We start from the raw sequence: 26946 nt of genomic DNA, 5'->3' as shown, positions 1-26946 counted from the left end.
TCCCATCAGGAGGCATGGCAACTGTGTCATGGTCAGAAAGCCACATATTTTTGGCCATGTCTACTGTATATTGCAAGATTACAAATTAAAGAATTATATGTTGAATATTACAGTTAGATATGAATGTTCTAACTTTTACAAACTGAAAGTTGTTAATTTTTTATTCATTTAGAAAGCTCCCTATCTGTTTCCTACAGAGACACCATTGAACAAGCCTAAAAAACAAAAAGTTATTCACAATAAGTGACTTGGAGACTGGAGATTTAATCAATACACACTGTGATTTTAATCAATACAGATATGTAATGTGCCGAGCTTCCATTAATCTTAAAACTACTTAAAAAAAAAAAAAAAAAAGAACATTGTGTGTGCTGGCACTACCCATATATGGCAAGTAAGAACAGCAACATTTTATAAATGCACAAAACAGAGAATAAAGGTAAAAACCGATGCACACGTTCACTCAACTGACTTTTGATTACATGCCAAATTCCAAAAGAGAGCGAAAAATAGGATGTTTATGATTCTGATCAAAATTAGTAAATTCTGTCCATTCGAACTACAGGCTGAAGTGTCCTCTTGATGTAAATAAACTAAAAAGGTGAGACACTGAACTACAAGCTTTTGAAGATCTAGGAGAGAAATTCTCTATCGTGAAGAGTTGGAGCTGGAACGTGAGCGATGGCGTCTACGGCCCGGAGATCTGGAGCGAGACCGTCTTCTTACTGGGGAACGGCGACGTGGAGAACGAGACCTACATTTTGTTGGAAATGTGTTTAAAAAATGTTTTTTTAAAAATTGAAAAGGTTTACAAATTATAGGTTACAATGCATTTTTAAATGTTACATTCAATATCATATTTTTCTATATTACATAATAGTGACAAAAGATGGGCAATCCTATTATACAGTATACAAATGAGGATGTTTATTAAATCCAAGGAAACAATACAAACCTCCTTCTCATACGAGGCGGAGTCCGGCGCCACATGGGTGGAGGAGGAGGCATCCTACGTGGAGGGGAGAGCCTGCGTGGGGCAGGTCGCATCCTCTGAGTCAGGACAGCTGTTGCTGTGATTTCTTGACCATCTATTTGACCTGGGGATGGACACGGACAAACGCACGCATACAAAGATGAGTGCGTTTTCGGATCCATACTATATGTAAGCCATGGATCTAAAAAAAATTATTCTGACAATGTAGTAATAGGGCCCATGGTACACTCAATGTAACCCTATGCCTTTCTGTTTTAGTCATGCTTCCACTTCACTCTAAAAGACTCTATTGAATAATCTGTGGTCTCTCGAGCTGTATATACTCATTAAGCCCACTACAACACTGGTGTAAGAAAGTCACTTTTATAGGCCTGCCTTTCTGACCTTTGCAGATGTACCCTGAACCTGTATGTAATCCTTTAATACACCAAAGGTTTGCATATCTTTTACACACATTACTCTTCTTTCTGAATATTCTGACTTGGACAACAGTTCTCAGGAGCTGATTTAAACGTGAAGACTGCCATTTTTATCACAACGATCCTATTCGCTGGGGTTATAAAGTTATAAACTCGTTAGAAGGTCCTTCAAATGGGTCATTTAAAATGGTTAAAAGAAATATATATATTTTTTAAAGTAAACATTTTTTAAAAACACATTGCTTTACAGTTTATTTGCACTGCTTTCATGCTAAATGGAAAAAAAATGCACTAGTATACAAGCTCAGAAGATGCAGCAAGGGCTCTCTCATTAAGTTTATGGTCTGCTTGTGTGAGCACGCTGGCCATCAATGTTGAAACTTGCAGGAAACCCAAAGTGCTTACAGTGTGCAAACTTCACTGATCGTATGTACAATAAGTACACTTGTGTAATGATGCATTCCGCTTAATTTGGACTGGGAAGCTAGAACATAGAATCGCATAATTTTCTACCACTTTTTGACCTTTAAGCTACAAAGTAGAGGGGGAAAACAAGGGCACTGCTTTCCTTATTTCTTTTTAGTCATTTTGTGCTAGCTAGCCTATTGTGATGAGTGATGTATTTAGACACCACTATGCCAAATTGTGATTTTGTTACACCACTACTAACAATATTTAGTATTCATTAAAGTAAAACATAATATACAAGTAAATGAGAAAGAAAATAAATCAGAATTGGAAAATGTACCTCCATCCATGTGTTTCAGGGCCTTCTGGGCATCCTCTGAAGTTTCATACTCTACATAGGCATAGCCTCTTGACAAGTTTGGATGACATCGATCTGATGGCATGTCAATCATTTTTATCTTCCCATACGTAGAGAAGATCTCTTGAATGTGATCCTAATAGCAAGAGAATAGATGAAGTTGCAATGTGATGTTACTGTAGTTTGTCTATATGATTTATAAAATGCACCTTACCTTGGTGACATTTCTAGTCAGTCTTCCAACATGAAGCTTGGTGGGCTTAGGGCTAGGGCTCCTCCTTTTCCGCTCTTTCTCATCAACTCTCTTCTGAGACTTAGACCTTAAATTGCATTAGATTAGCAAACACATTTTAAGTTTCTGAAACAAACCAGTAAGATTACTACTTAAGGGTCATTTAAATCATTAGCTGGTTTGAGTCAAATCAACAAAAGACTTACACAAAAATCAAGTGCCTCTGTTAACTGAAAAATTACATTTAAATACGAAATTTCTAGATGCAGAACATATACTTTACATTCATTAAAAAATGTAATTGCATTCTCGGTCTACAAAGAAGCAACTTACAACAAACTAACAATATGAAGCTTTTAAATCACTAAGAAATTTTCATTCAACAAATGTTATTGCCTATTTAAGATATGCCGTATTGTCCAAAAACATACTTTGAACGCGACCGCCTGCGATTGTCATGCCGACGTCGGCTCGGGCTGGGTGATGCTGAAGAGCCAGAGGAGCTGGAGGATCGTGATGAGCTGGATGAGCCGGAGCGACTAGAGCCTGAAGAGGAGCTGGAGCCACTCGAGGAACCTGAACTGGACCCAGAGCTGCTGCTGGAGCTGGAACTGGACCTAGACCTAAATTGAGATCACAAGTTATACCATGTGCCTGAATAGTACAGAAAGAAAGAAAAACAATAAGGAAGAAATTGTAATGAGACAGTCTGCAAAAGTCTGACCTGCTGCTGCTGCTGCTCCCAGTAGAGTTACTGCGTCGCTTGCGGTTCTTGTCTCGACCCCTCTCTTTCTCAGCACCTTCCTTCACCACAGCTTTATCTTTGCCCCTTTCTCTGGCCTTATCTTCTGAACGCTCCCTGCGTTTGGTAGGTGATGGAGCCCTGTGGAAATAATAGAAAATTTTTATATAATAACCCTATAGAAGATCCCGAATATTACCTGGTACATACTGTGATACTAGACACTGAGCACCAGGTTAATATTTGCCAACTAACATAAAAAATTTAGCAGAGCCAAATTACCAATAGTTCTATTATAGTTCCTAGCTCGACCTATAAATAAAGTAAAATTTCAAAAGCACTATATATGCTGAAATTCTGAAAAAAATGAGCAGTTAAACTTAACGCAAAAACTGCGGCTTTTGGTATATAAAACTTTATAAATGTGCACAGCGGTTTTAAAATTTGATCAATATTGGACAAAGTAATATAGCATCGACCTAAATGTTAGACGACGTTAAAGCGTTTTCTGATTTATAGAAGATTTACATCTTTGTTTTTGTAGCATTCGCGACACATTAGCCGTGCTAAGCGAAACCTGTTTCGCTTCTTTTACTAAAGCCTTTTACTATTTGCTTCAGTTGGCCAACAATAAAAAACTAGCTAGCTCTTTATTTACAAACCAGATCAGACACGTTTAAATCATTAATATTCGGCTAATTAGCACGACGACACTGATGCTCTCAAATAACACAATTAGCCGAAGCTCGCTAACGGCGTCGCGGGCGCTTTCTATTCATTTACAGTGGAACTGTTGGAAGCAGCTATGCTAAGCTGTATTTCAGTAAACTACTGCTTTTGTTTGCAATGATGTACATCGTTTTGTTTAATGATGTAAAATTATTTACATTGTACTCGTGCACAATAATATGCAGTTAGTTTCGCCCTACGAACCATTAGCTAGCATTGACCACACAGCGTGTTAGCTAACTAGCTAGCAGAGTAAAATGGTCATAAAAATAGCATAATATCGCTGAGCTCTGTTATGTTTATCCAGTGCTAACAATATGCAAATAATTACTGTAAAGCAGTCGCATATTCTAATATTTAAAAACAGTAACCGGTTTAAAGTCTAACTCACATCTTCTTTAAGCGCAACACGTCCAAGCGCTAAACCAATTGTCGCCTTTTGTTTGCGTAACCAACGCGATGACGTCACACATCGTGCGACAATCCTGGTATGCTATGTTTATGTTTTCTTGGGCTCGAGATCTTTATCTAAACACATACAGTTTATTTGTAATATTTAAGAGCCAAAATGAACAACGAAACCGTTTTCTTATAGGAATATAAGCAACTCAAAAGCTGATCAGGTAAAGACGCTAATACTGACGGACGCCAAGGTACCGTTTTAGCCAGTGGGCTAAGGTTGCTAAAGTGGTTTTAAGATTGCTTAAGTTCATCTGTCTTATGTTCGTTAAAGAGAAATACATGAAAGCTTGTGTTTGACGCGTCTGACGTGTTTATTACCACTGTCTTGGTTTTATATATATATTTATATATATATATATATATATATATATATATATATATATATATATATATATATGAGAGAGATGGTCTTTATGTAGAGAGGTCTTTGTGTAATATTTACCGTTTTGTTTTAGCTGTAACGGAAACCCAAAAGGTTTTGTGTACTTAAGACCTCGGGGACATGGGCAGGCTGGATGACGCTGCCAAGCGCAAGGTGGTGGAATTGCGTGAAGCAGGCCTAAGCTTCCGCAAGATAAAAGCTGTGCTGGAGCTGGAGAACATAAAAGTATCCGCTCAGGCAATCTACCTCTTCCTGAAGGAGTTTAATGGAAGAGGCAGACAAAATGATGCTCCCATGTCCGGGAACGGTGGATCTACAACAGCTTCAGGATCAAGGGATACAGGGCTAGAGTCGAGACACAGTGGCTGGAGTGAGCAGCAACTAAGGAATCTGCTTCGTGAGGCTGCCCATGTTGCTGGCTTCTCATCCTCTTCAGACTCCTCGGGGCAGACTGGGGTAGCTTCAGAAACCAGGGGACACTCCTCTGGGGCAAGTATAACTAACCAGGAGCCACAGCAGGGAGACAGGAAGGACGAGGATGTCCGAATCATAAGTGTAACCTCACTGGCACAGAATACCCACCATGATGGTGTTCAAACAGTACGCTCTGGGTTTGGCTCAGGAGCAATGGCTGGAACATTTTCAAGGAGAAGGTACACACCCTCACCAGCAAACCCAGTCCTTGTGGCTCGGAAACGGCTCCTGGACAAGGCTTTGCTCCACAGAGCAAGGGTAAGTGTATTTTGTTTTTGTTTTTTTACATAGGCTCATTGAATATTGGTGGAACACAAAACCTAATCATGAAATAATTTCCACACTCACCGTACACTTTGATTAGAACATCCCTACATCTGCAACTTTTGCAGCTATCTAATCAGCTGATCATGTGGTAGTATCACAATCCATAAAGGATCGCTTATGCAGGTCAAAAGCGTCAGCTAATGACCATACCAAACATCAGAATGAGGGTTCTTGATGATGTTTCTGTAATCTCTTTTATCAACAAAGAGTTTCAACCTGCGGATTCTCTGCAACAGGAATGTGAAAATGTGATTTCATGCATCATGCTGCTGCCAGATGATTAGCTTATAGGATGAATGCATGAATGAACAGTTGTTCCAGTTAAAATGGATGGTGATTGTATGCAAAACCTTCTTGTGGAAATTAGGGAATAAATTACATTAATAAAGAAGGTTAATAAAAGAATTGTACAAAAGCTTGTGTATCCTGAGGCATTAGTGGCCATTGCAAATTATTAACAAAATATGCAGAGGGATGTCGGAAGTGCTGTCTTGGTCTATCTAATTGGATGTCCAATTTATAAATGTCACCTCACTGGCCAATCTTTATTTCTGTCATGGTGACTTTCTTTTTCAAGGAAACGGGCAAAAGAGAGGCAGCACAGAGATCCTGGGTCTTGAGCAATGATTGCAAATACATAAAAAGACTAAAATATTTGAAAAATTTTCACCACATTGTGGATTTATTATATGTGCATTAGAATTATTAGATTTGTTGTGTTAGATGTGGAATATATTTTGTAAGCTTAACCAATATTATACAGTGTAGATGACCTTCTATAAGCATCAGCAGTCATGCCCAGCTCACAGGTTTCTGAGATTGCAAGCTCAAATCCTATGATGCTATGATCCCTCATTGACACTTTGGGTCTGGGTTGAGGTGACGTGTTCAGTAGGAAATGTTGAAATGTTACAGCCATTAAATAATACTTATGACAAACCTGGTCATTTTTTATAGGTACGGGACAGTGGCCCTCAGTCTGCCCAACAAACTGTGTCATTAGTGAGAAGAGAGCAGTCCTGTTTCCCTTATTCAGAAGGAAGGAAGGTCATGTTACCTCAAACAAGCTCATTCAACCCCACTTCTACCCGACCTGTAGTAAGTAAAGACATCTTGTTACACCATATTAGCACTGCCTCGTTTCTTTTGTTGCCTTTCAAACTTGTAAAACAAATTTGTATTTCCCAGAGGGGGCTCCACCCAGGGACCAACCTTTTTCGACAAGGATTTCAGCAACGTGCAAATATACCTACCCGCTCTACAGAACAGTCACCCCGTGTTGGCATTCGGATTCCTGTGCCAGGTCAGTCAAGTACCGGGCCACAGAATGCAAATTCATCTGTAAGGGCTCCAGCTCCGACTAATCATCAGCAGTCTCCTCCAAACCAGCAGAGCAACGTGGACACCGGAACACCAAGTGCACTGCAGGAACAGGTCAAGTCTCTTGCTTCTGAAGTACGCAGCCTTGGCTTGGCTCTCAGGATGATGGTAGAGCAGCAGGGCCGGCTGGAGAAGGAGCAGAGCCAGCAGACCCAAGTCCAAAAGCAGATCCTCAGCACCTTGCAGAAATTAGCATCTAAACAGGGACCCTGTGGCTTTCAACACAATGCAACTCCTACACTTCCCCAGTGCCCATTGTCCTCAGCCTCCTACAGCCAGAGCACCTTCACCCCCAGCCAAGGAAGTAGTTTGTGCAGCCAAGCCCCATCCAGGTATAACGAAATCAATGGATCCACCCTTGAGAATATTGAGCCATTTTCTCTGGACACTCTCAGCACTGCAGCTATAGATGGCTTTCAAAACTCTGAGACTCTGTCATTCAACCGGACACACTCACCAACATTCACACAGGCACACACACAAACATTCACATCTGAGATAGTCAGTTACACACAGCCTCACACAGACACTTATGCAGGAATGGACAGCAAGCCAGCAGAAATAGCCTCACCGAACACAGACAGATCCTTTCAGGTCTGCAGGTCTTCGAGTCAGTCTTCTACTGAAGCTATTTCTGTTCATGATACCCAACTGACTATTGTAAAAATTGAAAATGTTTAAAAAAAAAATGCAGAAACTGACATACACTGCTGTGTTTGTTCCTTGCTGAAATTTGATGAATTTTAGAGTGAATCATTTTATGGTACTGTAGCTTCAGCAATAGTGGACAAGTAATAGTAGCACAAGCTTTAATAATGGGCCAATCATCATACCATACATTCACAAAAAAACATTTAATATATCATAAATTTTGAATTAATTGTTTTTAATTCTCTATTTATGTGTGTTTTTATTTAATGAGCAAATTACACGTTTTGTGTTTGGCAAAATAAAACCTAACTTTTTTGACTACATGACTATACAGTAAAAAGTGATTCATTTATAAGATTAAAATTATTTAGATATTGCAGTTGAAATTACACTTTTCTATAAGAATCAATTGCAAGCTGAATGATTTTTGTTATAATTCATTCGAGGTTCTGGTGCTACATCATAAAAGTAAAAAAGGTGTAGAGATCCCATCTGCCCATCTAAAAAAGAAACACGTTTTTACTTTTGTACATTCTACATTTTTAAAGGGAACTCCAAAAAGAAAGTAGAAGCAAGGCTAAAATCACAAAAACAAAAGCGTTAGTGTGGTCAGGTACTGATGCCAGGTGAGAAGGCATGGTTAGAAATTTAGTTTATATTGAAGGTGTTCAAGTGGGGTGGGAATTGAACTCAAGTTCTTCCACTTCAACATTGGCAAACCATGTCTTCAGATGGTTCACATGTCATTTTGGAAATTTTTCATTCTACTAAAAATCATATATAGACTATTTTGTAAATATACCATTAGAATTGTGTGCTTCCAGTTTTGTGGCAACAGTGTGAGGAAGGTTCACATGACGGTTCACAAGACTTTTGCCATATACAGTAGTGTGTTTTGTGTACTCAGCCCAAAATAGTAAAAGCAATCACTCTGTATGGGTTGACATTACAGATCGTTACAGATGTTTGCATGTGAAGCCCTCTTGTGGTAGATTTGCAGTGTGACTGGGGGCATTGCCTCACATAAAAAAATGTGGAATGATGGAGATTCTTGCAGGGAAGGAACTGCATGTTGCCTATAACGCTTCTGATAAACATTTGCATTCACCCTGCGAAGTAGCTGTATATGTCTGCTGCAGTAAACATCTCCCAAACCTTGACGCTGTCAACATGCTGCGTGGACAGAGGAGAACTGGTCCAATTTACTGATGAGTGAGTTTAATTTATTTGGGTCCAATGGGAAACATTGTCTTTTCATCAAACTATGGAAAGACTGAACCCAGAGTGTGTAAAGAAGTCCCTGAAATGTGGAGGAGGAAGTATTGTTTGTTGGATGTTTGCTGCAGCAATTTTCATGCAAGGTAATGCCCCTGTTACATTGCAAGCCGGTCCTTGAAGCTAAGAACATTGAAATAATGAAATGGCCAGGCCAGAGTCCTGATCTAAAACCGATTGAACATCTTTGGAAAGTCCTTGGCAACAAAGTTATTGCTAAGAAACCCTCTACAATTACAGAACTGTGGAAGAGTAGAGAATACGAAGATCACCCCAGGGCAGTGTGAGAAGCTAGTGATGTCTTGCAGCTACAGATGTGCTGAAGTCATTCAAAGCAAGTCCTACTAAATGTAACCCTCAAAAATTTAAGTTGTAATGTTCTTTTGTGCTACACAGTGGTTACTGTTCTCAAATTTTGAAGTGTTTTCCACAAAATAAAGGTTTTGTTGAAGTGTTTTGGTTATTTTGTTACCTTATTTTAAACATGCTAGTAGAATAGCGGTATACCCACAGCTTTTATATCTGATGTTCCTTCAAATTCTGACCAATTATAATTAAAATTATAGTTCAGAAAACTGAACAGTTGTTCTTTAATTTTGACCTCTGTCCTACAAATTCTCTAATTTACGAGGCAATTAAATATTTGCAGTGTAACAGGCCTTTAAATGGCACGATCCCATGTTTTTCATAGTTGTATTAAAAGTCAATGATTCATTAGTTTAACTCTTTAAGAAAACAAAAACAAACCAAATTATTATAAACTTATTATCAGTGATGTTTCAATACTTGTAATGCTAATTAACATACAGTTGAACTAGCAGGAAAATTTGATTTTAAAAAAATAAGTAAATAAAATTTCAGCCATACGAGAGATTTGATGGTTTATGCCATTGTTCTTGGGGTAAGATAAAAAAAATTATCATTTTGGACTGAATTTTTTAAGGAATGTTAAAGATGTGCTAACATTTTTACACAGTAGTAACACCATTGTTAGTGTTTAATGTGTTTTCTTTATTGATGGGGTGATTATCACAGATTCTTTTCCAATTCTGTGAAATTTCATAGTTCGAAGGAATAGATTTTATAATCGGGTGGCTTGTATATTTACATAGTGTGTTTTCCTTTTAAATTGGAATCAGCGAGTGATTTGGGAAAGGTACAGAATTAGTCATGTTTACTGCAGTCATTAGTTTGGAGAGGCTCATTTGATTCTGACCCGTAACATCTACTCCGATGTCTACCATAAAGAATTTGCAAAATAAAAACCATAATTTGAAATCAGCACTCGGTCATTTAAGGGTTAGTGGGTAAAGCTCATATGGCTCTAAAATAGATGAAGCATGAATGAAATTCACAGTGGTGATGAGTCTAAAGTGAGCAGTTCATTTATGTCACTCAAATTTTAGAACCCTGTTAGAACAGGGTTCTAAAATTTGAGCAATGTTAAAGCTAGTAGAAGAGCCACTTTTAGAGTCAGTAACTTTGCCACATTGTGGCCGAATCCCATACTACCTCTAGAAAACTAGTTCTTAATGTCGGAGATAGCACAGTCTTGTTAAGGTTTAACCTGATCCCCAATCACCTGATGTGAGCAAGCATGACATCACAGATGTCATACTGCTAACTCTTTTAACCATGCTAGGATGAGACAGCCATCAATGCAGTTCAGTTTGTGGATGCCCTGGAGTCGTAGACAAGCCAAAGTTGCATCCATGCACTTTATAAAGGTGCATGGTAATAAGGCCAAAAACTCTATGTTGGTAAACTTCACCCCCAAAAGTGAACCTGAGAAACTTCCTGCTTTCTGGTAGAATCTTGATGTGAAAGTATGCATCCTTTAGATCTGTCATGATAAACTAATCCTTGGATTGATTTTGGAAGTCAATAAGTTTGAGTGTTACAGTAGCATCTTGAACCTATAGAGGTCCACAGAGTTTGGTTCATGCTGCACAGACCTAAAATTAGACACAGGGCCACATCCATCTTGGGTCCTAGAGGTAGAATCCTGGCTCCCATTTCCATTACATTTTCAAAATTTGTGATCTTTCGTTATGGTTATCAGAACCAACTGAGCTACATTTGGCAGTAGCTGTTATGTTGCTAAATAATCTGAAAGAGGTATATTTTTTATATAATTGGCCTGCTCAGGGCCAAGACAGAGTATGCTGGCAGGAAATAACCAAACTGTTCAAAGAGGAAGCTCACTAGAGAGTGAAAGAGAGGCATTCCTGCTTCCTGAATCACCAGAAGGGGTCTGGTTGGCAGAACCACCTTTTGAGTTCATCAGAGAGGTTGGATATATTGTGATAATGGTGTGCTCAGATCCACAGCAACTTTCTTCGGCAAACAGGCCAGGATGCAAAACTGGGGCATCCAGGAGGAAGGTCTCATCATTCTTTCATCGTTCATCATTCATCATGGTACGCCTGCAGAGCTACCATGGTGTGCATGGAAGCAGCAATCTGACCTGTCTCACGTTCCAGTCATGTTCCAGAGTTCAAGTTCTGCCAACTCAAAATTTAAACTTCACAAATTCAGTTTTTTTTTAATAGAAAAGCATGCATTGCCAAAATGCATCCAATCAGCCCCCTTAAGGACTCATTAGTCTTCTCTCAAACAAACATTGCAAAAATAAGTTGTGAGTTGTCCCCTGTAAGAAAATGGGGTCACAACAGCACACATCTTCTAAATAGTTTGCTCTTCAGAATAGCCATTAATTGCAAAAAACAGATAGACAAACAAAGGGGGGCACGGTGGCTTAGTGGTTAGCACGTTCGCCTAACACCTCCAGGGTTGGGGGTTCGATTCCCGCCTCCACCTTGTGTGTGGAGTTTGCATGTTCTCCCCATGCCTCGGGGGTTTCCTCCGGGTACTCCGGTTTCCTCCCCTGGTCCAAAGACATGCATGGTAGGTTGATTGGCATCTCTGGAAAATTGTCCGTAGTGTGTGTGAGTGAATGAGAGTGTGTGTGTGCCCTGCGATGGGTTGGCACTCTGTCCAGGGTGTATCCTGCCTCGATGCCCGATGATGCCTGAGATAGGCACAGGCTCCCCGTGACCCGAGAAGTTCGGATTAAGCGGTAGAAAATGAATGAATGAATGAATGAATGATTGACCTTCTTGATGAAGAAGCCCTGGAATGTAATATCACAAGTAGTGGCATGTGGGATACTCATGGGTACTATGTTAGCTAGTCTCTGAGTTTCATGGATCACTGCATCTGTGTAAGGCAAATTCCTTCTGTCCTCCACCACTGGCTGACGATCTCCAATGACTCTGTCGATCTCCTCCTGGACATGGTCTAGAACAAAAAAAAAAAAAAAAACATATATAGTGTGTATGTTTACACTATATTTAAAAAGAAAAAAATGCACACTGAAATCATTACAAACATTCTGGTATTGCATTGGTCATTCACTGGACAATGCTTATGCAAGTTTTACCCTGAATCTTAGGATACTTGGCCATTAACAGAAGGCACCAGCGTAGTGTTGTGCTAGTGGTGTCAGTACCAGCAGCAAACAGATTGGAAATGGTTATAATGAGATTGTCTTCATGAAAATATTTGTCTTTATCTCCAGCTTTCTGTCCAACAAAAACAACACATGCAACCATTAGTCAATGTGACAGTAATAAACTTTAATCCTTTTAGAGTACATTCTCTGATGTCTACCTGCCAACATTAAATGTCAAATGTTATATGCATTAATGCCACCTTCATCTCAAATACATCAAGATAGGTTCACTCTTTTTGGTCACACATTCTTATATTACTGTATCAGAGCATAAAGATAAAAGAGATAAAAGAGACAACTATTTATACAAAAATATACTTTTGGAACATAAAAACATAGTACTTGTGGAACATAATTTCTGCACTATGCTGCTTTGCAATTTCTTTGTGTTGTTCTATGTTGTTTGGCTTTTTGGTCACAGTGGCAGTGATTCTATAGAAATTCAGCAAGATCTATCATGTTTGTTTTAGTATTTACAGCATTAAAAATGCATTATCCACCACATCCTCAAGTAAAAAATGTCTAAAACAGGCTTTGCAATGTACTGTAGAAGTGTGCACAATAAATTTTGAAAATAAAATCCTGAAAAAATTATATTTCTCTCTTTCTCTAGACAGACAGACAGACAGACAGACAGACAGACAGACAGACAGACAGACAGATAGATAGATAGATAGATAGATAGATAGATAGATAGATAGATAGATAGATAGATAGATAGATAGATAGATGCACCCTTAACATTTACATTTTTTACAAGAAAAAGATACAGTACCTCTGCATTATTTTTGCGTATAAGAAAAGAGTCAACCAAGCCTCTGGTTTCCTCAAGATTTAGTGTCTCCTCCAAATTTGTTACAAGCTCCTTTATTTGCTTTAGATTTTGCTTGCGGTTTTTCATTATGAGCTTCCAGTCCTTTAACCAGCATCCAAACCACGGAAACATATTATAAATCTACAAGTAGATGCAAATACAAACCATATTCAGAAGTAGTTTCTGCCTCAAACATTAACCATTTTATATAAGATCACAGTACACACATATACATGTATATATTCTTTTCTGATTTGTGATTTCTTTTGAAAATCTGTGCTATAAAGTGACTTTTATAAAGTTCATTGTTTAGATAAGCATGGTACCTGTATAGAAGGTGAGCCACTAAGCTTGATGGTCTCATTAGCCCGCTTAACCATTTCTTTGAATTGAAGGTCACTGTATTGAAACCTGCTTCCATACACAATGGCTGAGATGACATTTGAGGTGGCATAATTTAATGGCTGTGAAGTATCAAAAGGTCTCCCTGTAAAGTTGTAGGGAAAAATTAATATCTTAAATATTTCCTTTATAGAAATGCTATTTAAACTGGCCTTAGTTTCTGCATTTTCTATACTATTTTAAAATATACTAATAATTTAGATTTAAATTTAGTCTTTATAAAAACTGTCCCAGTTTAATCAAAGTTCATCAGAATTTTTTTTTTTAACAAGAGGAAGGGAAGTTTTTCCCTGAAGTTAATGGAATACATACAACTATATACTGTAGACAATTATGATAGGATAAAATAAGTAAGAATTTAGAACCGCTTTCCAAACTTACCAATATGTAGTTGTGTACATTGTACTTATAGCTCAGTTTTTATTCATTTTAGAATTTAAATAGGTCAGATTTAACAGATGTTTTTCTACTTGTAGTTTCAGTTAAATATATTCAAATTAATTGACACAACCGTGGTAGGTCTCTTCAGCAAGAACGACAAGTCAGCAAACAGAGAGGAAGTGCAACTGCTATCTGCCTGGTGTAGAGCCAACAACCTGTTTCTGAATGTTGACAAAATTAGAGAAGTTTGCTTACTTCGGGAGAGCACAGAGCTCTTTACTACTCTTTGATATACCTTTTACTATCTGCTTTACTATCTGCACTTTGTTGCCTTGTACCCAGTTGCAATGACAATAAAGCTGAGTCTAATCTAGTCTGATCTAATCTAATCTAACGGTCAATACTAATTCTGTATTTCCTGTTAATTACATACAATTTTAATATACATCAAAAATGCCTTTTAACATTTCTCCAACATTCAGCCACAGTGAATAATGAAATTACATTTTTTTATTACTCATAAATATAGAAACGAAAATAATAATTTAAACTAGTAAACTTGACTTCATTTTGAATGAATGAATGTCATTTGACTGTAAAGAAATGTACCCTGAAATTCTTCCAACACTTCTCTTAAATAGTGTGTTTCTTCTATGATTTTCTCTTCACTTCCTCTTTTGCCCATCCCAAAGTCTCGAAGGGTGGTGAGGGAAAATCTTCTCATTTCTTTCCAGTTTTCACCATTGCTAAACAGAATTCCTAAAGTTGAAAAAGAAATTAACACAGAGAAAACCTGTATTGCAGAAAACTGTAATACAGAAGGATTCTGAAGAAGTTCAATAATTTGTTTAATTATTTTTCTTTTAATGACTTGTCCTCATCAATGATTATTTTCATGGTAAGATCAATGTAGGTAAATCATGATGTTTTGTAATTTCTCTAAAACAAATTCTTGCAACTTTTCAACAATGTCAACAAGAAGTATTATATAATGTACTTCCATTTATTATTCAATATAAATACTTTGAAAGAATTTTGGAAGAAATCTAAAAATTGTATTTCATGAGTAAATTTGTTTTGAATTGTAAAGAGCAGGACAATTAATTAGAATACGTTTAAAAGTCATTCTTGTTTTATAGGAGTGGCAGGCATTCAGCAGGAACATGTGTAAGTCTGGAGTGTACAATATGGCATTGTGTATATACAGTCTGATCCCGTCTGGATACAAAGAGGAAATGAAGGAAGTTTCTTTTTGAAGGTAGTTTTTTATGAAAGAGCAAATGATAAACACCTTCACGGTCTCCAGGAGCTCTGATAAAGAGTATTCACTGATTAGGGGCCAGGGTGCTGTACATAGCAGGTCATCTTTGGGTCTAAGGCAAGCACAGGTTCTTGAAGGTAGTTTGTCATGAAGAAGCTAATAATAAACATCTTCATCAGTCAGCAGTTACTAAGTGTATTATATGTAGCAAAGGCAATATTCGATGGAGTAATATGCCGTGGCTCCATCACAACGCATGGTTATGTAGGGTTCTGCAGGTTATGGTTGTTAAACTCTGTTGGGTGCTCTGAAAACAACATGAACTTTATAGATAACTGAAGCAGTTTTAAGGGCAAAGTTAGCCTTTTATGAAAAACCAAAAAAATACAAAAACAAAAGAGTGCCCCACACTGAGCCTGCCATTTGCAGCACTATACTAAATATTGTGTCTCTATATATATATATACAAAATGGTTCCCTTGCTTCAGTATACAAACAGTAAACTGGTCCTGAAAGCTTGAAGGGAGAGTCTTAATCTTAAGTGGTGTACTGTATATAATGTTTTAATATAGGAATGGCAACATCATGAGCTACATTTCCATAGTCCATTTGGAATCAGCCCTGCATTCTGTAAAGATGCAAAAGTTGTAGTGTCTGTAGTGTAATATTTTAAATTGTAGTTTTCTAATGTCCATAGTTTTAAGGCACTTGTTTCATAACATATTTAGAATTAAAGTGAGGCCTAATAAATTGCTTTTTTGTATCATCCATAATGAGCTCATGCACGTTTTTTATGGTCATATTTCCTGCCTTTTCATGATCAATAAATACAGCTATAGTGTTCTCTTTTTTGATAAATCTGTTTCATATTAAATTTTAGTCTTGTACATCATGCATTTTCCTTGTCTCATGGTTTCTACAGAGGCAGCTAGTCAGAGATATATGGCAACAATTGTTTGGGATGGAAAGATCTTGGCCTGGTTTTGGTTATTGGTAGCCTCTTTCCACTGGGATGGTACATGATGGTTTTAACGGTGTCCAAGCATATTGATAGCATACTTTGGGGTATAAATTGGTAACAAAGTTTGTCTGGTCCAACATCAGTATCATTTGTGCAATTTATGGCTTTTTAAAGTTTTAAATTATCAAAAGCTACTTATGTATTTTTTGTCTGTAATGATTGGAACTCGGGTCAGTAGTTTTCCACTGAATAATTTCTCTCGAATATTTCTGCTTTTTCATCTTTCATCAACAATTTAATGTTTTGTGGTTAATACCCTTGGTTCCAATCTGGTCCCACCTTCCTTTCCTTTCATCTTTCAAATCAGGTCCCGTATTTTCTTTGCTAGTGTTTGAGAGGTCTTTCTTTTCAATTTAGTAATAGTTTTTCATGCTTGTGCACCTCATATTTTCAGTATCATTAGGTAAAACTTCTTTTTATGCGTAATGTTAAATGTGTATTTAACATTTCAATAACCTTTTTGCACTTTTCATCAAATCATGGGTTAGTTCTGCAATGTTGGTTTGTTGATGATTTTGGACGCTTATTTAATATTAAATGTTTTTCTAAATCATACAGAATGCACAATAAGTGAAGATAAGTGTGTTCATATATGCAATACTGAAATAATAATCCAGTGGATTCATCCACCTCTGCAATTAAAATAACACTATACATCATTACTGGCAAAAATACATGCACAAAAAGAAAATTGTTAGAGACTGAGGTTGAGCAACAATAATACACCATCTCAAACCAACATGAATGCATTAACAAATAGAAACTTATTTTAAAAGCTGCATTTGAAACATACAAAAAACGTATAAAATCTTATGAATTTGTAAATAAATCAAGCGGTCAACTACAATCAGTTGAAATCAGTGCAAAATAAAACATTTATTAACTGAAATAAAAATATAAATTACATACAACCCTCTTTTGATTAATAAAACTCTTGTCATGTCATGTTACAGGACAATAATCCCAATCACACCAAAAAATAATCAAGATGCTGGAAAGTCAAAGTCCAAACTTCAAGGTGTTCTACATATTATTAAATTATAGGGTGTTTATATGGTTTTTCTGACTGTTGGTTTATGTTTAGGGGAAAAAATGGCCACATATTTTTGAATCTTTTGTGTGTCTTTGTTGTCACCTAAGAATATTTATTTTATAGAAGTTGGTAACAGTCATGCAATTTTTGTTTAGACCCTGCTATTTTACTCTTTCTAAAAGACTTTCCCTATGAATGGATTTGATATATGAAAAATATGGACTCAAAGATACACGTTCCTATATATGGGCTTTAAGATACACCCACTTACAATTTTTTTGAAAAAATGGAAACTTTTTCTGTAGGGTTCTTCTCCTAGCTTTTTGAATTTATGAAATTAGCATTAATTCATTCCACAAAGACTCAAGATTATATCCAGAGACTTTTAGTAAACAAGAATGGACAGAAAGAAATAAATAGAACAAAGTGAACTTCCATAACTAAAACATTTAAATGTATATAGTTTACAATCATTTACAAGTTAATTATATTAGATTCAGTGAAGAAGAATTCTCTTACCATGTCCTTTGCTGATGTCAAAGAAAATGGGACTGATATCCCTGTTTCCAAATTCCTCAGCATTATTTACAAGTGCCTGTTTGACAGTTTGATATCCTGCCAAGACAACAACTTTCTTAGGCCCAAAATACACAGTGAATACTGATCCATATTTCTTTGACATCTGTAAAAGGAAACAAAAAGTTAACGTCAGTTCCAAATTTTATTTATTTATTTTTGCTTTTAGAATGAGTCATATACAGTATATATAAAATGCCATTTATCGTGTAGCTCTCACAGTTAGAGCTCTTCTTCATGCACAGTTAGCTGCCCAGTGTTATGGTTGTGGGAAATGTATGAGAAAACTATCTGAACAGATCAGAACATGAACCTTTGGAAACATAATACTTCACTGTGTGAGCAAAGACATGGCCAAGCACCATTTTGTGAATGGAGGGCGGAGCCAGTGGGAGAATGTGGTAAGGTTTACACACCTGTGAACCTATTCATGTTCTTTCTATTATGCAGGGAATGCAGACAGAGATAAAAGACACTGGAAAGGGGAGAGAACATGCGGAAAAAATGGGGAAGTAAACCAATGAAGATAAAGAGTGACTTGGTAAACATCTGCCTCACATCTCCTCAATCCACTCTCACCTAGTCAGGGCTTCAACTTTAACAACTGCACGACTATTATTTAAGTATTATTTAAGTTTAACTTAGCATGTTTATTAATTGTCCATAGAAAATGACCTCTGTGTCCAACGATAATATCCCAAATTTAATGGAAACATTATATTAAGAGCACAGTCAACTTAAGACAATACACTTGTCAGTCTGAGACACAAGGCACAAGGCACTTCCATTAAAGACGGATAAGACTCTATTATTTTATTCTAATACACAGAAATTAATCTAACACAAACAAACGCATCTTGTGCAGGGTGTATCCTGATTTGTGCCCAGAGTCTCCTGGGATAGACTCCTTGTTCCCAGAGACCTTGTAGAATAAGCAGGGGTGGTGGCAGTTTATTTTGCAGGGGGAGCTGAGCCATTACAAATAATATTTGCAAAATAGATCTTGTTTATTATGTTATTGTTGGTTATGTTTTTAATCATTTTTATTTATTGATTTTTTTTTTCATTTTATGAAATTAAAGAAGCACTCGGTTTACAAAATAAAATGATTTCACATAGACTTCAGAATTTTAGTCAACGGCAGTACAACAAACACCTATAGCACTGGGGTTATATTTACAAACCACCAGGACAGTGCAACATCATCAACATTTTATGAAATTAAAAAAACCTTTACTAAAAGTCTTTGCATCCGCAGGAAAATCATCAACAAATTGCTCTGTGTGTGAAAAATCATTATCTGAACCATTCTGTTTCTTAAGCTGAGGTATGTTTATATTCTCATTGTCACTAGAACCAAAATCTGATTTAGAATTATGAGGTTTGGCACAAGAAAACGCTCATTTTTTAAAATAAAATGTAATATTACGCCTATGCCAGCATAACTGCAACTCATGTCACGTGACGTTATGTTATGCATGAGTAATAAGTAAATGTTTTAAACTTTATTTCATTTGTTATTTTAAATTATTAGCTAAATTATTAATTAGAACATAGCCTTTATATTATTGCTTTAAAAACAAAAATGTTTGGGGGTGCTATGGGGGTACTTTGTTCTTTCTTGAAGCACCTCCTCTCCCCTCTCTGGTGCCTTCTATTCTCATAAGCAGTGAAGAGAATGACTTGGGGGATATTTTAATGTAGTGTATTTAAATCTTTGTAGGGATACAATATATGCCCTATATGTGCCACACTATATAATGCTTTAACTGAAATTTAAAAATAAGAGTAAACAGTCATGGAGCTGTAGTAAGGTAACAATAGAACTCTTATATTAATGAATGCTCTCAGTGTTTACAAGCAACGTAGTTTTTTCCTCTAGATATTTCAGTCTATAAAATAATCAGGAAACCACTCATACATTCAGTTGCTTTTTTCAACATGCACTATTGTAGAACAATAGTTCCAGAACAGAAGTGTTGTTCCCACCAACTGGGACTATAAAAGCAAAAGGCTTACCAAATAGAAATCATCAACATAAACTAAGGTTTCACAACTAACACAATGTGTATAACATCCCCAATAACCAGAATTAAACGTTATTAACCATTTACTACAAAAATATAGAAGTGGATAACTACCAATCTTCATGAAGGAGGGTTTTGAAGAATATTGTCCCCTGTCTTTTTTATCTGAAATTTGTCCTTGTGTGAATTTTGGCCGATGTAGGCAAGAGAACAGTCATGTCAGAAAGACATGTCTTTGTTAGATGTATGAAGTGTTCTCATCTTAGAATCAGAAATCGTTGGCTTACATAACCAATTTGTTAAAAAATTAAACAATAATGCAGTAGTGCAAGTAAACAAAGTGACTACAACAGTCAAGACACTCACTTCACATAGAGTCAGGTAGGGTCTCTTGAGGTTCAGCTGCAGAATATTTCCCAGGATAGGCAGTGGCTTAGGACCTGGAGGCTCTTTGTTTTCCTGAGAGCTGGCATCAGAAGAAAAAAGATAAACAATCAGCAGAAACATCATCACAAGTCCAAACAATATGCCAGTGCTTGTAGGTTGCAGGAGAAGCTCTTCCACTAAAGCCATTCATGAAGATGTAATCAGAGACAAATGTGTAAGACAAAAGTAGAAAGCAGCAAACTGAAAAACAAACTGCTTGGGTTGCTAGCCTGGTGGAAACCTAAGTACGGTTGCCTGGGAGTGGTCATTGAACCAGGGTGAAGCTGTATTAAAATAAAAACCACAGGAGAATGTGTTTGAGAAATACAATAACATTTCTGCATCATTTTACTCAATTGTTTCAACAACATAATTATTTCTTAGATATTTACTGACTCAAAAAGAAGATTCATTGTTTTATGCTTTGGTTGGCTGCATTCATGGCTAGCTTAGGTATGATTACAATGAATGACATGTCTGTCTACATTAGGAAGGAACTGTTGAACTCTTATTCTGGCCTTTTTGTTCAAAGACCAGAAGATTGCAATGGGTTGTTCAGGAATCCCAAGATAAAAGTATACACAAAGTTTCGATCTAGAGGAAATGAAGATCAGGAGGTGGAGTATGCCAAAGGAGTCTGTTTTTTTTAATTATTATTAAACCAATGGCCATTTTATCTTCATTTTAAAAATATTGAAATATTCAAGTAATATAACTAAATAAATACAACCAAAGAAATGTTTTTTTAAATGATCTGCAAAATGTAATAAAATAAATAAATACATATCTAGTGAAGAAAGGACACCCACACATTTATTTATATTTAAAATAAATAAAATTAACTACAAGTGTAGGTGCAAATTATTAGAACATTGTTACAAAGCATTTTGAAGAAGGCTCCAAATATTATTTGCAACTGGAGAACATTTAAAACAACTGCCAACATGGTCAGGTCAGGTCGTCCATGCAAATTTACCCCAAAAGCAGACTGCAAGATGCTTAAAGAAGTCTCCAAAAACACTAAAACATCATCACAGAACCTACAGCAAGCTCTTGCTACAGTTGTGCATGAATCTACAATCAGAAAGAGACTGCACAACATAAATTTTGATGGAAGGTGTGCAACTAGGAAACATTTGCTCTCTAAGAAAAACATGAGGGCAAGACTGAAGTTTATGAAAGAACACAGAAAAAGGCCAAGACTTCTGGAATAATGTGCTTTAGACAGATGTCTAACATTGAATTATTTGGAAACTATAACAGAGGGCATTTATGGTGTAAATCAAATACAGCGTTTCAACAAAATAATCTCATACCAACCGTTAAACATCTAGCTAAAAGTGTTATGGTTTAGGGATGCTTTGCTGCAGCAGGACCTGGCCAGTTTATTATCATATAATCCACTATAAATTCTACATTGCATCAGAAGGCGCTTGAGGAACATGTGATACCATCTCTCAAAAAATGACGCTGAAGTGCATGACAAAAACCTACCAGTAAATCCACCAAGACTTCACTGAAAAGTAAATAGCCAAGTCAACCCCAGATCCAAATCCTCTTGAGATCCTGTGGGGTGATTTGAAACGGACATTCAAGAAACCCCTCGAACATAACACAGCTGAAAGTATTTGGCGTTGATGAGTGGGGGAAACTTTCTTCCAGTTGATGTCAAAAACTGGTAGATGGCTACAAGAAACGTCTCACTAAGGTTATTTCCGCCAATGTGCGAAATACTAGCTATTTGTCATGACGCAGGGTAAGGAAGCGACCTAAACGCAGGATAGCCAAATCAACAGGGTTTAATAACAAAAGGACATGTAACAACACACGGAGTAGTGACAGGACAAAGACAATAGTAAACAGAAAATCCATAGGGGCGAAATACGGGCCTGCAACACCCCCCACGGACAGTAAGTGGGGTGAAGTCCTCTATGGAAACCAAATGTGAAGCGACACCCCCCACCGGACAAATGCGGAGCGATGTCACAGGACAGGCTGGTGACATGGCCCGCAACTAGGAAGTGAGGCGGCGCCCCCTGTGGAGAAACCGGATGCGAAGCAGCGTCCCTCACCGAAAAAATGCAGACCGGTGTCACCAAACCCGCAAAGTCCAGGTAAAAAAAAAAAAAAATCAAATAAGAAAAAAATACTCCCAAACGGCCGGTCCAAGCTGCAGCTATCCTGCTGGGTCCTGGTGCGGCAGAATCTTCTGTCATGACGTGGGGTAAGGAAGCGGACCCAAACGTAGGATAGCCAAATCAACAGGGTTTAATAACAAAAGGACATGAAACAACACACGGACTAGAGACAGGACAAAGACAATAGTAGATTCTGCGCTGCACAAGGCAATGCGGCACAATTAAATACACAGGGTAATCACAATGGGAAACAGGTGTGTAGACAGGGAGGAGCAGACGAAGGCGGGGCCGCTACGTGACGAGAAACGTAAACAGATGCACGTGGCCAAAGTCTGGGCTGAGTCCTGACACTATTAGGGCATAGAGTGTTGTAATTTTTTATAAATAATAAAAAATTAAATAATCATTTTGTTTATTTATTTTGTTTAATAAGTAAAAAGTGATTTTTTTTACAAGCAATTACATCACTTTCATCTACAGGTACAAATTAAAACAAGATCAGATATTGACATGTTGACATTTCTTAATGAAGGACAATATACTGTATAACTATATTGGGGTTAGTGAATTATTACCAATCCCAGCCTATATTTGCTAATTACCTTGTTACCTTGTCAACTTTGCCATTTAAATCATGCCAGCACTAAATATCCTCACAAAGTATCATCAGTCTCGCTGCATTACTAAGCCATTTGTTTATGCTGCTGTTTTCTTGCCTTTTTTTCTCTTTTGTGGTGAGAGTATTGTATTGTTCTTCACGCTTGTGTGTCATGCATCTATACTAATAATCTCCACAACATGGATTCTACAGTTCCTGCTGTGGATGACTCTTTACTGAATACTTTGACTAAGATGAATCCAGCAGAGATTCTCCAGCTCCAGGTTAACATAGCCTGTCAGGGAGAATTGCTAGCAACCTGTCAATAACAGCTAATTGAGCTGCATATGACTTGTGCCTAGCTGCTATAAGCTTTTCAAGACTCACCTGCTGCTTGGTTGGTACCTGAGGGGATGTCTCTATCTGAAAGGTTTGATGGCTCTGCTGACAAATGCCATGGTTTCTTCACACAGTGTGATATCCTCTTCACAGTCCAGCCGGAGGCCTATAAACATGAGACAACAATATAATTTCCCTCCTCATAGGGAAAGCTCTGGACTGGGCCTCGGCAGTATGGGACAGTGACCCATTGTAATAGGTGCACACTTCCTTTTCCTACTTATTGCAACTCATTAGAGATGAGTTTGAGTATCTGGCAGGAGGAATGGACATATCGGTACAATTACTCCAGCTTTGCCATGATTCAAAAATGGCCACCAACTACACTAGCAGACAGACATTAGCAAGCCAAAGTGGTTTGAATGAGAAGCTGCTATGCAGTTTTCAGGGAGGGATTGGATCCTGCATTACAATCTAACATGGTGTGCAAGGTTAAGGATTTTCCATTATTACAGTGCATCACATTGACCTCTATCTCTTCCATTCCTGATCTGCATCTCATTACGGTGAAAGCAAGTGACCTCAAGTCATTCAATCAAGACCTGAATCTCCATGGAGGAATGCTAACGCAGCAGTTGTGCCTTTATTGTGGCCAAGCGAGACATCGATGTGTTGCCTGCTTCATGAAACAGGGACTACACACTGCTAAGGTAAGCCTGAGTTCATGTTCCTATAGACTCTGCTACTCATAAAATTTCACTATGTGAATGCTGTGTCTTATCTTGACACCCTGACTCATTCTGCATCAGCTGTCAACCTGGTCCACCACCAGCTGGTTGGACAACCAACCCATCGGGGATGGCTACATAACTCACCAGACAGCACCGTTACACTCCAAGTTGGACTGTTCCCTGTGGAAGAACTAGTGCTGTTTGTGATATCATCCACAGCCAACCCAATCATTCTGGGGTTCCCCTGGCTTAACACCCACAATCCACTAGCTTCATGGAGAAACAAAGGACTTACCAAGTGATCCCTCCCATTGTCTTTTTTGAGAGTCCAGAGCAAACAACCACTGCTGCTCATATTCGTCAATTACCATGACCTACAGGAGATTTTCAGAATGGATCATGCCATAAAACCTCGTTTCACAGGCCATGAGACTGGGCTATCAACCTCTTCCCTTACACCGCACCTCCTTAGAGCCAGGTCTATATCCTTTCGATTCACTAGAACGAAGCATTGGAGAGCTACATTGAGGACGCTCAAGCATCCGGTATTATTTGCCCATCAGCCTAACCCTCAGTAGCTGGCTTTTTCTTTACTAAATAATAGGACATAGGTCTAAGGCCTTCAATGGAATACCAGGGACTCAATGCATTCTCAGTCTGCTATCCCTACACACCGCCCCTGCTTCCTCCTGCCCTCCTCTCTCCTCTGAGGAACTCAGAGAAGCCCACTTTTTCACTAAATTGGACTTAAGAAGTGCCTACAACCATTATTTGGCACTACAAATACCTAGTCATGCCTCACAAATGCACTAGCCATTTTCCAGTCTTTTGTCAACAAAGTTTGCTGGGACTTGTTTCACCAGTGTGTTACTGTCATTGACATTCTCATCTACTCCAAGATCATGGAATCCCATGTTAAGCACTTATGTACAGTATTGACATGGCTCCTAAATCACCAACTCTAGGTGAAGGCTAAAAAATGCAAATTCCATTGGTTATGTTAATAGTCAGCGAGGGGTGGAATTGGACTTTAGTAAGGCCTGAGGAGTGATGGAACGGCCTACTCTCACCAAGATAATGTACTCCAGAAATTCCTGGGTTTCACCAACTACTACCTCTAGTTCATAAGGAACTAAAGTTCAGTGGTGGCCCTACTCACCACCCTAATATGCAGGAAATCTAAAAGACTCAGTTGACCAGCTTACCTAGTCTCCAGCTTACCTAGTCTCAGCCATCCATCTGCAGAAGAAGAGCAATGAATGCAATAACTGGCAGACTGGGAGGGATACGGCCCTGAGGAATCTACCAATGATTGCTGCTAGATCACTCCCTTATTGCCGACATCCACCAAGCTCACCCAAATCACCCCACACTGAGACCCAGGGGTCAGCCCTGAAGAAGAAAGAAAGATAATGTAACAAATTTGCCTGCCCTTTCATGCCAAGAAAGGAGGCCCTCCCCTGAATATTGTACCACACCCAGGTCAAAGTTATTGTGCAGTGTAAGAAATTACAGAAATTGCACCCAAATTCCACTCCAAGGTACACATCTAAAAGAGCTCATTCCTAAAAAGGTTTAAGCATCATAAGGTAATACGGTTTACGTGACCACGATTACCATTTAAAGTGACCAGTTGACTGATAACAATTGTAACAATAACAAGACAAGGTATACATGACCGTGATTAACATTTAAAGCCATCTGGCTAAATAACAAGGTGTGACCCAGCCATTTGGGAGACACTCAGATCTTATGCTCAATACACCTTCAAAGTAGAATCTCATTTAAATTACAAAGAGGAAAACAGTATAAAATGCATGAGCAGGATTTGCTCTGGGTTCTAACCGACTCCGACGAACCCAAAGTACACTGCTCTCTCACTGCTATGCTGGAATAAACTTCTTGTTCTTTATTAAGATCTTCAACATCATCGTCTTATTTTTACACTACGTATTTTTTTCTTACAGCAGGTTGTCGGGCATTGAAGCCAGGGCAGCACTAAACAGTCTTGCTGCGTTACCAAGCCTTTTGTTTATGTAACTGTTTGCTTTCCTGTGTATGACCCTGTTTTCTGTTTATGGATTTTTGGATTGTTTGTTACATTTATTCAGATGTGGGTAGAGTAGCCAAAAATTGTACTCAAGTAAAAATACTGTTACTTCAGAATAATATGACTCATGTAAAAGTAAAAAGTAGACATCCAAATAATTACTTGAATAAGAGTAAAAAAGTACTTGGTGAAAAAACTACTCAAGTACTGAGTAACTGTTGAGTAACATCTGATTTATTTTTTAACACAAGGCAACAAACAGGCAGACAAAAATACAAAATAATCTTTAGGCAAATTATGGCTCATCCAATCAATAAAATAAATTCAAATTAATTAATTACAAAATAACTTAAATTAAAATAATTCAGGTAAATTTGAGTACTTAATAAATAAAATAATAATAAATAAATAATAAATATGCACAAGTAACACAAATTTCCAAACCTTTATACTTTTTTACCAGGCAGAACTAGAACGAGGCAGCCCATAAATTCTCATAAACTGTGTGTGTGTCTCCATCGACAGAACAACAGAAGGAAACACACACACACATTTCATACCAGGCATGCTGAACAGAAAATTGCACACCGGTCAACGTAAAACGTGTGTGTGCGTGTGTGAAAACATGCAGAAACAAACTATTTCACCAAAAAAATCACTCAGTGAAGTCACTATTAAGCTTCACCGTCTGCATTGCCGACGGTTTGTATTGCTAACTAACCCGTCCCACCGCTGAGATTGAGTATGGTTGGTGAAACACAGTCATGTGGTAGAGCCTTAGCGGACGTTTCTCTGTCAAAAA

General features: G+C 37.7%; 3 protein-coding genes across 6 annotated transcripts; 1 reads left to right on the top strand and 2 right to left on the bottom strand.

Moving 5' to 3' along the window:
- Positions 1-244: 244 nt before the first annotated feature.
- On the bottom strand, positions 245-4409 carry LOC113639511 (RNA-binding protein with serine-rich domain 1). Its single transcript, XM_027141392.2, has 7 exons — positions 4274-4409; positions 3136-3294; positions 2843-3034; positions 2394-2499; positions 2162-2315; positions 956-1097; positions 245-754 (listed from the first exon to the last, which is right to left on the bottom strand). Coding segments are annotated over exons 1-7 (861 nt in total). The 5' UTR covers positions 4276-4409; the 3' UTR covers positions 245-648.
- On the top strand, positions 4257-7881 carry LOC113639509. 4 transcript variants are annotated; one of them, XM_027141388.2, is made up of 5 exons: positions 4257-4370; positions 4478-4505; positions 4800-5458; positions 6485-6625; positions 6716-7881. In XM_027141388.2, exons 3-5 carry the CDS (start codon positions 4847-4849, stop codon positions 7586-7588), a joined length of 1626 nt encoding a protein of 541 aa, XP_026997189.1. In that variant the 5' UTR covers positions 4257-4370; positions 4478-4505; positions 4800-4846; the 3' UTR covers positions 7589-7881. The 4 variants fall into 4 exon arrangements, with proteins under 4 accessions (XP_026997189.1, XP_026997190.1, XP_026997188.1 ...); XM_027141387.2 differs by having other exon boundaries at positions 4293-4370; positions 4478-4535; XM_027141389.2 differs by lacking the exon at positions 4478-4505 and having other exon boundaries at positions 4286-4370.
- A 4037-nt stretch (positions 7882-11918) lies between these two features.
- On the bottom strand, positions 11919-22026 carry LOC113639568 (cytochrome P450 2K1-like; the record flags this gene model as incomplete). Its single annotated transcript, XM_047800643.1, has 7 exons — positions 20229-22026; positions 17779-17941; positions 14554-14703; positions 13488-13648; positions 13123-13302; positions 12276-12417; positions 11919-12133 (listed from the first exon to the last, which is right to left on the bottom strand). Coding segments are annotated over exons 1-7 (1218 nt in total), but the record flags the coding sequence as incomplete, so codon positions are not given.
- Between the last annotated feature and the right edge of the window lie 4920 nt (positions 22027-26946).

The sequence above is a fragment of the Tachysurus fulvidraco genome, chromosome 15 (genome assembly GCF_022655615.1).
Source record: "Tachysurus fulvidraco isolate hzauxx_2018 chromosome 15, HZAU_PFXX_2.0, whole genome shotgun sequence".
Classification (NCBI taxonomy): domain Eukaryota; kingdom Metazoa; phylum Chordata; class Actinopteri; order Siluriformes; family Bagridae; genus Tachysurus; species Tachysurus fulvidraco.
This window is presented reverse-complemented; position numbering and strand designations above follow the sequence as displayed.